Source organism: Cucurbita moschata, unplaced genomic scaffold (genome assembly GCF_002738365.1).
Source record: "Cucurbita moschata cultivar Rifu unplaced genomic scaffold, Cmos_1.0 Cmo_Scf00011, whole genome shotgun sequence".
Lineage (NCBI taxonomy): Eukaryota > Viridiplantae > Streptophyta > Magnoliopsida > Cucurbitales > Cucurbitaceae > Cucurbita > Cucurbita moschata.
This window is the reverse complement of record NW_019268527.1, coordinates 3,351,388-3,363,764: the sequence shown is the minus strand read 5'-3', so window position 1 is coordinate 3,363,764 and position 12,377 is coordinate 3,351,388. Positions and strand designations below refer to the sequence as shown.

Here is a 12,377-nt window from a genome sequence, read left to right as displayed (position 1 = left end):
AAAAAAAAAAAAAAAAAAAAAAAAAAAAAAAAAAAAAATCACAATTTTTAAAAACGTTATTATAATAACAGAAACTCCTGCAGGCGATTCTTTGCCGTAGCGCTCTGCTTTGGGCGTTTGGCGCTGCGGATGCCTCGAGGAGGGAAAATAATAATGACCGCCATGGCCAACTGGAACAACCTTGAAGCTTATGCAAGTCGGTAGCTATGGAGAGAGGCGTTCAGAGATGGGTTGTTGACATTTCCGAGTGGAATCCTTCTCCCCCTGAGTTCTCCTCTGCGCTGAATCTTCTCCCTCGCCATGAACATTCCTCCATCCTTAGGTTAGTTCCTTTAACTGAATTTTTGCTCATTTTCTGAATTTTGAATGAGATATGAACGCTTTCGATATGTCTTGTTGTTCTTTTTTTTTTTTTTTTTTTTTTTTTTTTTTTTTTTTTTTTTTCTGTTTGTTTNTTCAGAATATTGAAATAGAAACTGAAATTGATTGCAACTTTGTAACTCTCTGTGGGAATAGATGTGGAATCCTTGCGTTGTTTGTTGCACGAGATTTAGCTTAATTTGTGGTGAATATACGTATTCTAGTCGCCCGATTTTTTAAAATATAACCATTTTAGTATCTAAGTTCTCTTGATGTGTGTTTAATCTTTGAATTTATACATATTACGTGTGAGATCCCTGCTCGGTTGGAGAGGGGAACAAACATTCTTATAAGGGTGTGGAAACCTCTCTAGTAGATACGTTTTAAAACCTTGAGGGGAAGCCTGGAAGGGAAAGCCCAAAGAGTACAATATCTTCTAGTGGTGGGCTTGGACTGTTTCAAAGGTATTAGAGCCAGACACGAGTGGTGTGCCAGAGGAACATTGGGCCTCAAGGAGGGTGAATTGTGAGATCCCACGTCGGTTAGAGAAAGGAACGAAGCATTCCTTATAAACATGTAGAAACCTCTCCCTAGTAGATGCGTTTTAAAACCTTGAGGGGAAGTCCAGAAGGGAAATCTCAAAGAAGGCAAATATTTGCTAGCGGTGTGTTTGGGATGTTGCAAAGGTATTAGAGCCAGACACCGGGTTGTATGCTAGCGGGGACCCTGGCCCCGACGGAGAATGGATTGTGAGATCCCACATCGGTTGGAGAGAGGAACGAAGCATTCCTTATAAAAGTGTGGAAACCTCTTCCTAGTAAACACGTTTTAAAACCTTGAGGGAAAGCCCAAAGACGACAATATCTGCTAGCGGTGGGTTTGGATTGTTAACTTGTGTGATTTAGATTTTGCTCTTGTTAAGATGGGTCAATATCAAGACAGGATTTGAAACTTTTTTTCTACTATTTGTGAGTGTCCAAATCAATTTGGGCACATCTCGACTATTTTAACGGTCTTACCCTACTACGTTAGATCACCATATTAAATCCTAGTTACTATAATGGGAACTCGTTCACTTCGAGCTCGTTACTATTTTCATCGGTTTTTATTAACCATCGACCACGAGGCGAACCCAATACCTTTTCCCATTAGAAATGATCTTACAATTATATTTTTGATGAACAATTAAGCCATAGTGATGGTTGACCTCTATTTATTTCCTTGTTCATAGATTTTTTAAGATGGAAGACAGGAAACGTGCGCTTGTGAGTCGGCTGCTTCAGTATGTTCTTGTGCATAACATATTGAAAATCCCTTACGATGAAATAATTATCAAGCGCACATTGGAAGGCAAGCCATATCTGGTATGGTTGGAATTTGGAGTATATAAATAATAAGTTGCACGTTTTTTTTCATTAATCCCTATAAGTATGATCCGTGTTCCGAACTAAAATAGTTTAGGCCTCGTTTAGTAACCAGAAAATTTGCTTGTGACATCGAGTTTTATCTTTCTTAAGAAAATATTCGAATTCTTAGCTAGATTTCAAAAACAAAAACAAGTCTATAAACGAGGTTAGTAACCACAAAATTTGCTTGTGACATTGAGTTTAGGCCTCGTTTTTAGTTTTCAAAACTTGGTTTGGTTTCTGAACACGTGTAAAACGTAGATAACAAAACGGGAAGCCCGAAGAACAAGGACCGTTCTCTTTTCGGCTCGGATACTTATCGAGTTTTGATATTTGATAGCTCCATGTGTTGATGGTTAGTTCTACAGCATTCAAGACATGTTAACTAATATCATCCAAATTCTGAACTATCTTTTCAGGAATGTGATAAAGTTGGCTCAGAATTTCCCAATTTTAATTTCAATGTATCACATCATGGTGATTATGTGGTGATAGCATCAGAGCCTCTGTGTCTTGTGGGGTTGGACGTTGTCTCTTACACCATTCCCCAAAATGAGGATACCATTGCCTTTGTTAAGAACTTCTCGTCTTACTTTTCAAGTTTAGAATGGAAGAACATCATGAATGCTAGCTCTAGCTCCAGCTCGAGTGTTTTGGTTGAGTTCTACAGGTTCGACCGAACTCCAACTTTGTTGTTTAGCTCTCGATGAATGCATTTTGATTTAGTTTTCTTCATTTAGACCCTAACTATGAGATCCCACATCGGTTGGGGAGGAGAACGAAGCATTCTTTATAAAGGTGTGGAAACCTCTCCCTTTAAAAACCTTGAGGGGAAGCCCAAAGAGGACCATATCTACTAGCGTGGGCTTGGGCTGTTACAAATGGTATTAGAGTCAGACACTGGGCGATGTGTTAACAAGGAGACTGCCTCGAAGAGGAGTGGACATGAGGTAGTGTGTTATCAAGGATGCTCGGTCCTAAAGGGGGTGGATTGGGGGGTCCCACATCGATTGGAGAAGGGAATGAGTGTCAGCGAGGACGCTGAGCTCTGAAAGGGGGTGGATTGTGAGATCCCACATCGGTTGGGGAGGAAAACGAAGCACTTTTTATAAGGGTGTGGAAACCTCTCCCTAGCAAATGCGTTTTAGAAACCTTGAGGGGAAGCCCGAAAGCGAAAGCCCAAAGAGGACAATGTCCGCTAGCGGTGGGCTTGGGCTGTTACACTAACGTTCCCTCAAACTTTTGTCACGGATTCGACAATCATCCCCCCAAAGTAAATAAATAATTCGAGTTGTTAACTGTTTCGGTTGCAGTGCAGATATTGGTCTCTCAAAGAAGCATATGTGAAAGCTATTGGAAGTGGAATGATGGCATACGGGTTGGAGCAAGTTGAGTTTCTTCATGATGGATGGAACAACATACGAGCTAAAGTTGGAGGTGAAATTCTGAAAGAATGGAGATTTTGGCTCTCAGAGATGGGAAATAGACATTGTGTAAGTTTCACATTACATGATCTTTATGGCCTATCTTTTGAATGTTTTGATTATAGATTCTGAATTGGATTCGAGAAATGTTCTTCGAACTTTATCGGATTGACTGAAAAAAAAAAACAAAAATTAAACACGTGAAATCTGGTTGAATTGTATCGTTCTAACTTTCTGTGTTTCCTGAACGTAGAGTTTGCAGTAGTATCTAATTGTTGGAATTATAGGGCCTAAATTCTAATTTTTAAAATCTATGATGGATCGAGAAGGGTCATTTTGTAACGGCCTAAGCTCACTGTTAGCAGATATTGTCTTTTTTGGGCTTTTTCTTTTTTTATTGATATTCCGACGAGATTTCCGGCGAGGTCTTGATTTCCGTGGGGTAACCGTATTGTGAGATCCCACATTGGTTGTAGAGGAAAACGAAACACTCTTTACATGAGTGTGGAAACCTCTCCTTAGTAGATGCATTTTAAAAACCTTGAGTGGAAGCCCGAAAGGGAAAGCCTAGAGAGGACAATATAAGGATAGCAATACCGATTCGGTATACTCTAGCTTGATCCAGAAATAGCTAGAAGCAATAAACTTACAGTCATTTGCTGACTGTTGAGATTGGATAGAGTGACTGAAGGCTGATGATATATCCACTTCTGTCAATGTTTTCTTATTGATCTCAGGTGGCAGTAGCCAAGGGGCACCCGAGATCGGCTACCGAGAGCTACCGAAGGACTCTAACAAGGACGGAGTTCGAACCCGACGAATATCGTGCTGGTCTTCTTCTTCCCAATATCAGCTTTGTGTCAAAAAGTGTAGAACAACTAATTTCCATATCCATGGAGTGAGGCTTTGATGCCTGAAGACTGATTGCGAGAGATAGTTCAACATGCTTGTTTGGCTAAGTTGGGCATATAAACCATCAATTGTTGAGGGTTGAGATTACAGTGAAAACGTGTGCTTTAAGTGATTTTGAAATTCTAGGCTCGACGTCCAAGAATTCTTTACTCGACCAACTCAACTCCCTACATTATAGGTTGAGTTGTCAAGTTACTTGAGTTCGAGTTAAGTTCGAATGTATGAAAATTTTATGAATTAGGCTGGTTCATAAATTCCCACGAAACTTCTCATTTATTGGGGGGGGACGAGGAAGCCTTTCCCGTCCCATCTCCGCCACTTATTTCATTCTCATCTCTATGACATTTTACATTTATTTTTACGGGAATCGAGGTCAAGGTTCTCGATGAAAAATTTGCGAGTAATTTTTTCCTATTTATTATTCTTATTTAAAAATATAGTTATTTTTAGAAGTTTTCATCTTTTTAATATAATATTTCTTAAAAAATCATAACAAATAGATATATTTTATAATGTTCGGGAACATAATTTTTAAAACTTTTAATTTAAAAATTACAATATAGTCTTTCATAATTAAAAAGAATTTATAGTTATTTTTCTAAAATAGCAAAAGAGCATATATAAATAAATATATATATTTCACATTGAAAATATATTTATATTAAACACGGGCGGGAAAAAATATAATTTGTCTCCCGTCCCATTTAAACGCGGTCCTATAGTTAAAATAGACATCTCGAAATTTTTTCCCGGGTTCAGATGAGTCTCAAACAAAACAGGCATCCATCTGTACTTTTTAACTACTCTAGAATTGAAAATTTTAAATTGGTTTAATGTAATTTTTTAAAATATATAATAAAATTGACTTATAAATCATAATTTAAGGTTGGCAAATAAATAAAAATATATTTTATTTAAACTTTTTCCATGGACTATATATTATGATAGTTGAAATTATTAATATCTTTTTATATTTTAGGTTATTATTAAAAGGTTAAAGCCACGTGGACGGTACGTGAAAAGGAAAAGAAAAGAAGAGAAAAAACCTAACGTCTCATTCTCCCTTCCTCTCTCACTGTTTTCAGGCCGCCGGCGACTTGCAGGACCGCGACGACGCTACGGCCTCGCATCTGCCTTTCCCGTAGGGTTCTGTAGCGCTCATCACCACGAGCTTAAGAGCGACGGATACACACGCGGCGGCGGACTCAAGAGACCTTCTCCGGCGTACCACGAGCGTTGCCGGCGCAGCTTCCTGTCCATCAACGGCGGCTCATTAAAAAAAGAAAACCAGTGTTTAAAGGGAACGGGTGTATTCGGTGTTGTTTTTGTGCACTATATTGGCAGTCGAGATTGCATTAGCATCTTACATTTGCCTAATCGTTCTGATAGTTAGTACACACTGAAATCTCAGTGGTTCAACCGAAATGGCGGCTTTCAATCTCGTTGCGAATATGTATGATCCGGCTTTGAAGCCTCGCTTGCTACACAAGCTTCTCAGAGAACATGTTCCGGACGATAAACAGACGTTTAATGATCATTCAGAACTCTCGAAGGTGGTTTCTATGGTTAAAATCCATAATCTCCTCTCTGAATCTTCGTCTTCCATGGACCAAAAACTGATGGATAGCTGGAAATCCGCCGTTGATTCCTGGGTCAACCGCTTGCTTGTTCTGCTCTCTAATGATATGGTATGAACATGCATTTCATCTAATTCTGTTTAAATTACAAAAACCCTAGGGATAGGGAGGGGCTTTAGCTTTTACATTAAAAGGATATTATTATGATTTAGAACAAATTGAAACTTTTAGGGTGCCTTAAACTGTGTATTCTATAGACATAATGGGATTCATTGAGGCTATTCCAAACTTCATCAGGTGAGATTTTACAAGAAATTGATATTGTTGCACAAAGTTACCTGAGAAACTCAAGATTTCAAACTTGCTTGAATATTTCAAAATTGATATTGTTACATAATATTGACTATATTTTTTGAGAAATTGCACAATTTCATTCAGCGGTTACTAATGTTAACTTCCAATTTTTTTAAAGCCTGATAAATGTTGGGCTGGAATCATTTTACTGGGCACGACTTGTCAACAATGCAGCTCGAGTCGTTTCTTGGCATCGTATGCAGATTGGCTTCACAAGCTTCTGCCTCACTTGCAGGTAATAATTATTTTTTTCTTGGATGGATTCCTCAGTATTTAGCTACACGTATTGAGCGGCGAAGATCTTAAATGATGAAGTATGTCTAAAGAAGAACAAGAGACTTATTATACATTGGACAGAATTTAGATACCGGGGGAGAAGCAATGATTCTGGATAGAATTTGTTATAATCGAAGTGATTATTGCTCGTTGGAAAGAATGTATAATAACTTGCTGGAGGAATGTGCTAAAAATTGCCATAAGATAACCTTTTGGCTGTTCATTAATGCTAATGGAACTAGGGAACTGGCACATAGCTATTTTCGAGCATACTAATTTGATGTTTGTCATGATCGATGATGCGGGAGTTCTGAGTTGGGGGATATGCTAATAATTTTCACGTGGTTCATTTTATCAAGTATAAAGTGGGAATGCTATGTAATTACAGAAAGTTGTCAAGTTCCTTCTTTTGCTGTTTGATTTATTTATATAGTTTTCATCTTTAGCTTTTCAACTCATAGATCATCATGCTTTCTTATACTTGAATGCTACCAAAAATTTTACACTATTTTTGTTTCTTGTGTTTTTTCTTTGTTCTATAGACAGATTCTCAGTTTCTGAAGGTGGCCACGTGTGCTTCAATCTCAGATTTATTCTTGAGGTACATCTTCATCTGACCTTGGACAGAAATTTATCATACAATTTGTCCCTCAAACATAAATCAATTAGTTAAATATACCCGTATGTGAGATCCCACATCGGTTGGAGAGGGGAACGAAACATTCCTAGAAGGATGTGGAAACCTCTCCCTAACATACGCCTTTTAAAACCGCAAGGCTGACAACGATACGTAATGGGCCAAAACGGACAATATCTACTAGCGGTAGGCTTGGGCTGTTACAAATGGTATCAGAACCAGACATCGGGCGGTGTGCTAGCGAGGACACTAGGCCCCAAGGGAGGTGGATTGTGATATCCCACATCGGTTGGAAAGGGGAACGAAACCGTCCTTATAAGGGTGTGGATACTTCTCCCTAAGAGATGCATTTTAAAACCGTGAGGCTGATGGCGATAGGTAACGGACCGAAGCAAACAATATTTGCTAGCGGTAGGCTTGGGCTGTTACACCTTCCCAAAAGAAAAATATCAATGTTAAACCTTTTGCAAATGAAAAATAATTTATAGGATTTGTAAATTTTGAGATCTGTAGATTCAACTTTTGAATGTTGGCTTAAGAATAATAGACCATTGGTTTAATCTCATTCTGCAAGTTAGTTGTTACTTTTAGTTTATTTTGTCTATAACTTTAAAGTAATATTCTTGACCATAATTTGGCTGGTTTCATGACTTGTAATGATCTCTCGTTTACAAACTAGATTGGGCCGATTTCCAAACGTGAAGAAAGATGGGACTTCTTGTGCTGGGAAGGTCATTCAACCAGTTATTAAGCTGTTGCATGATGATAATACAGAAGCTGTTTTGGTAAGTAGCACAGGTGAACTCACATTTTTCGTAGACTATTTCCATGTGTTCAGGTGCTCAATAATTTTGGAACTACGATATTTCGATGATCTGTGCCAACGCCTCATATCCTTTTGTACTCTTTGCTCGGTAGTTAGAACTTTCGTTACCCATTCATATATGTAATGATCTGCATGTTGGTTGATGCAGGATGCAGCAGTTAATCTATTATGCACTCTGATTGCTTTCTTTCCCTTTACAATCCATCGTCATTACGACTCTGTAAGTGCATTATTGAATAATGTGATTTCCATTCTATTATAAATTGCATTTATGGGACTAATGGTAGTTCTCCGACTTATCTGTATACCGATGGTGTAATCTAAGCTGCAGTAGAAAAAAAAATCACAAACAAACTGCAATGAAAAAGCTGGAGAGAGTATACCAATACTAGCTAGAAGAATTTAATTTTGTCCCACAACTATACTCCATCCATAGAAATTTATTCCTTTTCTTCTTCTTCCACCAAATGCTCATACCAAGGGAGAGCTTAGTAGTTCAACTTTGTTGGTATTCCAACAATTTTTATAAAATTTAATAGCAAACCTTTTTGTCCCAGAGGTATGAGGGCTGTCATTTATATTACTTTGCTGGCCTTTCTCAACATCTCAGCACGTACGGCTTCATGTTGTCATCATGTTATTTATCTGCGTAAATGAAAAATCTAAGAATGTAGAAATCCCGGACGAAGTTTGTTTTAATGTTGAAATATCGATGCTTGTCTTGCAGGCCGAAGCTGCAATTGTTTCAAAAATCTTTTCAGGGAACTGTAGTTTTAATATGCTGAAGGTATTTGGCCTCTTTTTAATTTAATTTAATCATAGATACCACTATAAACATAAAATTTCTCCTATAATTTTCTGTCTCGGTTTCATATCCAACATTTAGAAGCTTGCTCACTGCCTAGCATCACTTCCAAAATCAAAAGGAGATGAAGATAGCTGGACTATACTAATGCAGAAGATTTTGTTATCAATTGACATACACTTGAATGAGGCCTTCCAAGGCATTGGTGAAGGTAAACATGAACTGTATATCAAGTAGAGCTATCCTAATTTATGAAGATGGTGAGAATGATCCAATGATCCATTTGATTGTTTTTGTAGACTCGAGAGGTAACGAAGTCGTAAGGCTACTGATTCCACCAGGAAAAGAACCTCCACCACCGTTAGGTTGTAATTCATCGGCAGAAGGCTCCTTTGACAAACTAACAAAGAGCTCAGAGCGAATGTTAACTTCTATTATCTCGACCTTGATGTTTTGCTGTTCTACAATGATAACAAGTTCATACCCCCATCAGGTAGCATCATGTCATCCATTTTTTACTACTCATAAATATATTGAAATGAAGAAGAAAAAGGATGTTTAATGGATATTTTGTATGTATTTTCTCAGGTGGCAGTTCCGATTCGCCCGTTATTAGCTCTTGTTGAGAGAATGCTGACGGTGGATGGTTCTCTGCCGCCCGCTTCAGTGCCATTTATGACATCTCTACAGCAAGAGTCAATGTGTTCGGAACTCCCGACCCTGCATTCAGACAGTTTGGATCTTCTCATTGCCATAATTAAGAGCCTTCGCAGGCAAGGCATCTACTATTCAACTACATTTAATATCTAACATAGAAACCTTAAGGCAGACTCTTTCAGTAATCCTTCTTCATTCATAGATATGCCTTTCTTCCTCCATCTCTGGAAGATGCAATCCCCACTGTTTATTTCAGAGCCGATGATCTTTCACGTTCACGTGAATTAAAAAATAACCTAATAGTAATACTACAAATATTCGCGCTATATTTTTGTTAATATATTTATTATTAAATTCCTTTGCAGTCAGCTGTTACCACATGCTGCATTTATTGTTCGACTCATTGTGAAGTACTTCAAGAAATGTGTGTCTGCAGAATTGAGAGTAAAGGTCTACGCAGTTGCTAAGTTATTGATGATGTCTTTGGGCGTTGGTAAGCAGAAGTACATTTATTTGTATATTTACCTATTTGTCAATTATTCTTCTTTTCTTAGAGAGTGTTAGGCAATATGTAATTATAGCATTATTAGACAGATAATTTGATTGGATTTGTTGCATGCCCTTTCTTATTCTAGTTAAGATTCAGTCTTTCTGTAACGGCTCAAGCCCACTGCTGGTAGATATTGTCCTCTTTAGGCTTTCCTTTTCGGACTTCTCCTCAAAGTTTTAAGAACGCGTCTGCTAGGGAGAGGTTTTCACACTCTTATAAAAAATGTTTCGTTGTCCTCCTCAACCATGTGGGATCTCACAATCCATTGATGGTTTTTAAAATGCAAGGCCAGCAAATATTGTCCTATTAGGTTTTCCTTTTTGGGCTTCCCCTCAAGATTTTTTAAACGTGTCTGATAGGGAGAGGTTTTCACACCCTTATGAAAAATGTTTCATTTTCCTCCCCAACTGATGTGGGATCTCACAAGGTTTTTAAAACGTGTCTTCTTGATGGTTGACCAAAAAAAATATATATAAAAAAAAAAATATATATATATATATATATATTATTCACTAAAGGATTCTCAGAATTCAATTTGATCTTTAGTTTCTTTTTGGAGCTAACTGAAATATTTTTAGGCTATGTGAGGAATATAGGATAGGATCTTCCTTTGTTGTCCTTGATAAAATCATTAGAAAATGTAAAAAATATATTTTATGTGTTTCATTTGGTAAGGATATTATTATTATTATAGTTTTCTTTTTGTCTATATGGAAATGATGTTTTGGGATGCATGCTTACTGGACGCTGCGTCTGAATCAGGAATGGCTGCATCTCTTGCACGAGATGTGATCGACAATGTACTAGTCGATTTGAACCCTGTTGATAACGAGAGTTGTGCTCCATCTAGTGTGAATCCGAAGGATGCCCAAAGAGAATTGCCGCAACACCATAAGAAGAGAAAACGTCCTTTAGTTCCCACTTCATTTAAAGAGCAGCATGAGGGACATGGATCCAGAGACATTACCAGCAGCTGTACGTCCACTTCTGTCCCCTTGAGGATAGCTGCACTTGAGGCTTTGGAGACTCTTCTTACGTTGGTAGGCATTTTATAACTAATCTGTGGCTTTTTGTAAGGTTGTGCTTTGGGACATTTTTGGTCCCCTTTTGTTTCTGATATTGTTGCTAAATGATATTGTTGCATAGGCTGGTGCTTTGAGAACTGAAGAAGGATGGCATGCAAAAGTCGAACATCTTTTAATAACAGCCGCAATGTCGTCTTTCGAATGGCCACTGGCCTCAGATGACGTCTTTTTCCAAACTAATGAATCTATTGAGGTTTGGGCGGATTATCAGTTGGCAGCATTTCGTGCGCTACTGGCTTCGTTTTTGTCTGCTGTCCATATACGACCTCTGGCCTTGGCTCAAGGTCTTGATCTTTTCCGTAGAGGTAAATCTCTTTTGATGTTTCATTTGTTAACTGTAACGGCCCAAGCCCACTGCTAACAGATATTGTTTTCTTTGAGTTTTTTCCGTCTACCACACCTTTATAAAGAATGTTTTGTTCTCCTCCTCAACCAACGTAGGATCTGTCGTAAACTATTTATCAGAGAAAAATTATGCATAGAACAGCAGATGTTAGCTATTTTCTGATGGGTATTTTTATCTTCAGGTAAACAAGAACTTGGAACCAAACTTCCTGAATTCTGTGCGCATGCACTCTTAGCCTTGGAGGTTCTAATACATCCAAGAGTACTTCCCTTGTCGGATTTCTCGCCCGTGCATTTGAGCTCTCCCGAACCACAAGCTACCTATAAAATCCCGGAAGATATGTACATCGGTGGTATGAATTCTGGCAAATCGTTGAAGATCAACGACACTCTCGGCATGGACCAGAGTGCCCCTGATTTGGACGACGATTTCCTGTATGATAGAGAAGTTGCAGATGACATCGAAGAGGCTCCAATTAGAGATGCAGGTAATGAGATAAATAACAATGTAACGACATATAACACATCAAACAATCTCGAAACAGGACCCTCTGCCGATGCCCTACAGACTACAGAAACCCCCAAGAGGACCAAGCAGGAGGACACTGCAGCAGCCATCACAGATGCTGCAGGGATTGTAGAGAAAGATGATGTATTTGCTAATGCAAGAATGAACAGTTCTCCCGTGTCGTTAAAGTCCGACTCGAACTTATTGCCAGAAGACGATTTCCCCGACATTATTGATGCAGATCCTGATACAGACTGTGAGTGAACAAAGGTACTAACCATCTTAAATCTCAATTTTGTAGCAATAAGGATGTTGTTTTAAGTTCAATATTAACTATTTTTTGTTGTGTTGTATTTCATGTTACCATAGTTTAAGCTAATCATGGAAGAAGAAGAAGAAGCTATGTATATAAAGAGCATAGGATCTCACATTTTTGGTCATAAAATTAGGGTTTTCTTTCTCTTAAGACATTGTTCATTCCCACCAAGCAAAATTAATTGTCTTTGAATCATAATTTTTACACATTTTTGGACTAAATTTATTTTTGACAAAATTCATAAAATACAGAACAAAATGATCAAACGAGAAGATTTTATTTATTTATTAATAGATAAATTGTATTTTCGATTATTTTTGTTTAGTAGAAAAATAGTTG

General features: G+C 37.9%; 2 protein-coding genes across 3 annotated transcripts; both read left to right on the top strand.

Moving 5' to 3' along the window:
• The first annotated feature begins 74 nt into the window (after nt 1–74).
• Nucleotides 75–4,494, top strand: LOC111449434 (L-aminoadipate-semialdehyde dehydrogenase-phosphopantetheinyl transferase-like). Of its 2 annotated transcripts, none has more exons than XM_023089326.1 (5): nt 75–322; nt 1,592–1,724; nt 2,186–2,338; nt 3,080–3,259; nt 3,928–4,494. In XM_023089326.1, the coding sequence occupies exons 1-5, from the start codon at nt 207–209 to the stop codon at nt 4,090–4,092; spliced, it is 747 nt and encodes a 248-aa protein (XP_022945094.1). In that variant the 5' UTR covers nt 75–206; the 3' UTR covers nt 4,093–4,494. The 2 variants fall into 2 exon arrangements, with proteins under 2 accessions (XP_022945094.1, XP_022945093.1); XM_023089325.1 differs by having other exon boundaries at nt 2,186–2,436; nt 3,085–3,259.
• A 622-nt stretch (nt 4,495–5,116) lies between these two features.
• Nucleotides 5,117–12,080, top strand: LOC111449429 (proline-, glutamic acid- and leucine-rich protein 1-like). Its single transcript, XM_023089319.1, has 13 exons — nt 5,117–5,790; nt 6,152–6,268; nt 6,852–6,910; nt 7,626–7,731; nt 7,921–7,992; nt 8,500–8,559; nt 8,659–8,788; nt 8,877–9,070; nt 9,166–9,350; nt 9,600–9,727; nt 10,547–10,824; nt 10,931–11,174; nt 11,397–12,080. The coding sequence occupies exons 1-13, from the start codon at nt 5,527–5,529 to the stop codon at nt 11,984–11,986; spliced, it is 2,427 nt and encodes an 808-aa protein (XP_022945087.1). The 5' UTR covers nt 5,117–5,526; the 3' UTR covers nt 11,987–12,080.
• The last annotated feature ends 297 nt before the right edge of the window (nt 12,081–12,377 follow it).

What these genes read in the sequence shown, in the direction of transcription:
- LOC111449434 (XM_023089325.1), top strand. Translation starts at nt 207, where the DNA reads ATGGAGAGAGGCGTTCAGAGATGGGTTGTTGACATTTCCGAGTGGAAT. An exon ending in GAACATTCCTCCATCCTTAG is followed by an intron (nt 323 to 1,591) that starts GTTAGTTCCTTT and finishes CCTTGTTCATAG; the next exon opens with ATTTTTTAAGATGGAAGACA. An exon ending in TGGAAGGCAAGCCATATCTG is followed by an intron (nt 1,725 to 2,185) that starts GTATGGTTGGAA and finishes CTATCTTTTCAG; the next exon opens with GAATGTGATAAAGTTGGCTC.
- LOC111449429 (XM_023089319.1), top strand. Translation starts at nt 5,527, where the DNA reads ATGGCGGCTTTCAATCTCGTTGCGAATATGTATGATCCGGCTTTGAAG. An exon ending in AGCTTCTGCCTCACTTGCAG is followed by an intron (nt 6,269 to 6,851) that starts GTAATAATTATT and finishes TTTGTTCTATAG; the next exon opens with ACAGATTCTCAGTTTCTGAA. An exon ending in CAAGTTCATACCCCCATCAG is followed by an intron (nt 9,071 to 9,165) that starts GTAGCATCATGT and finishes GTATTTTCTCAG; the next exon opens with GTGGCAGTTCCGATTCGCCC.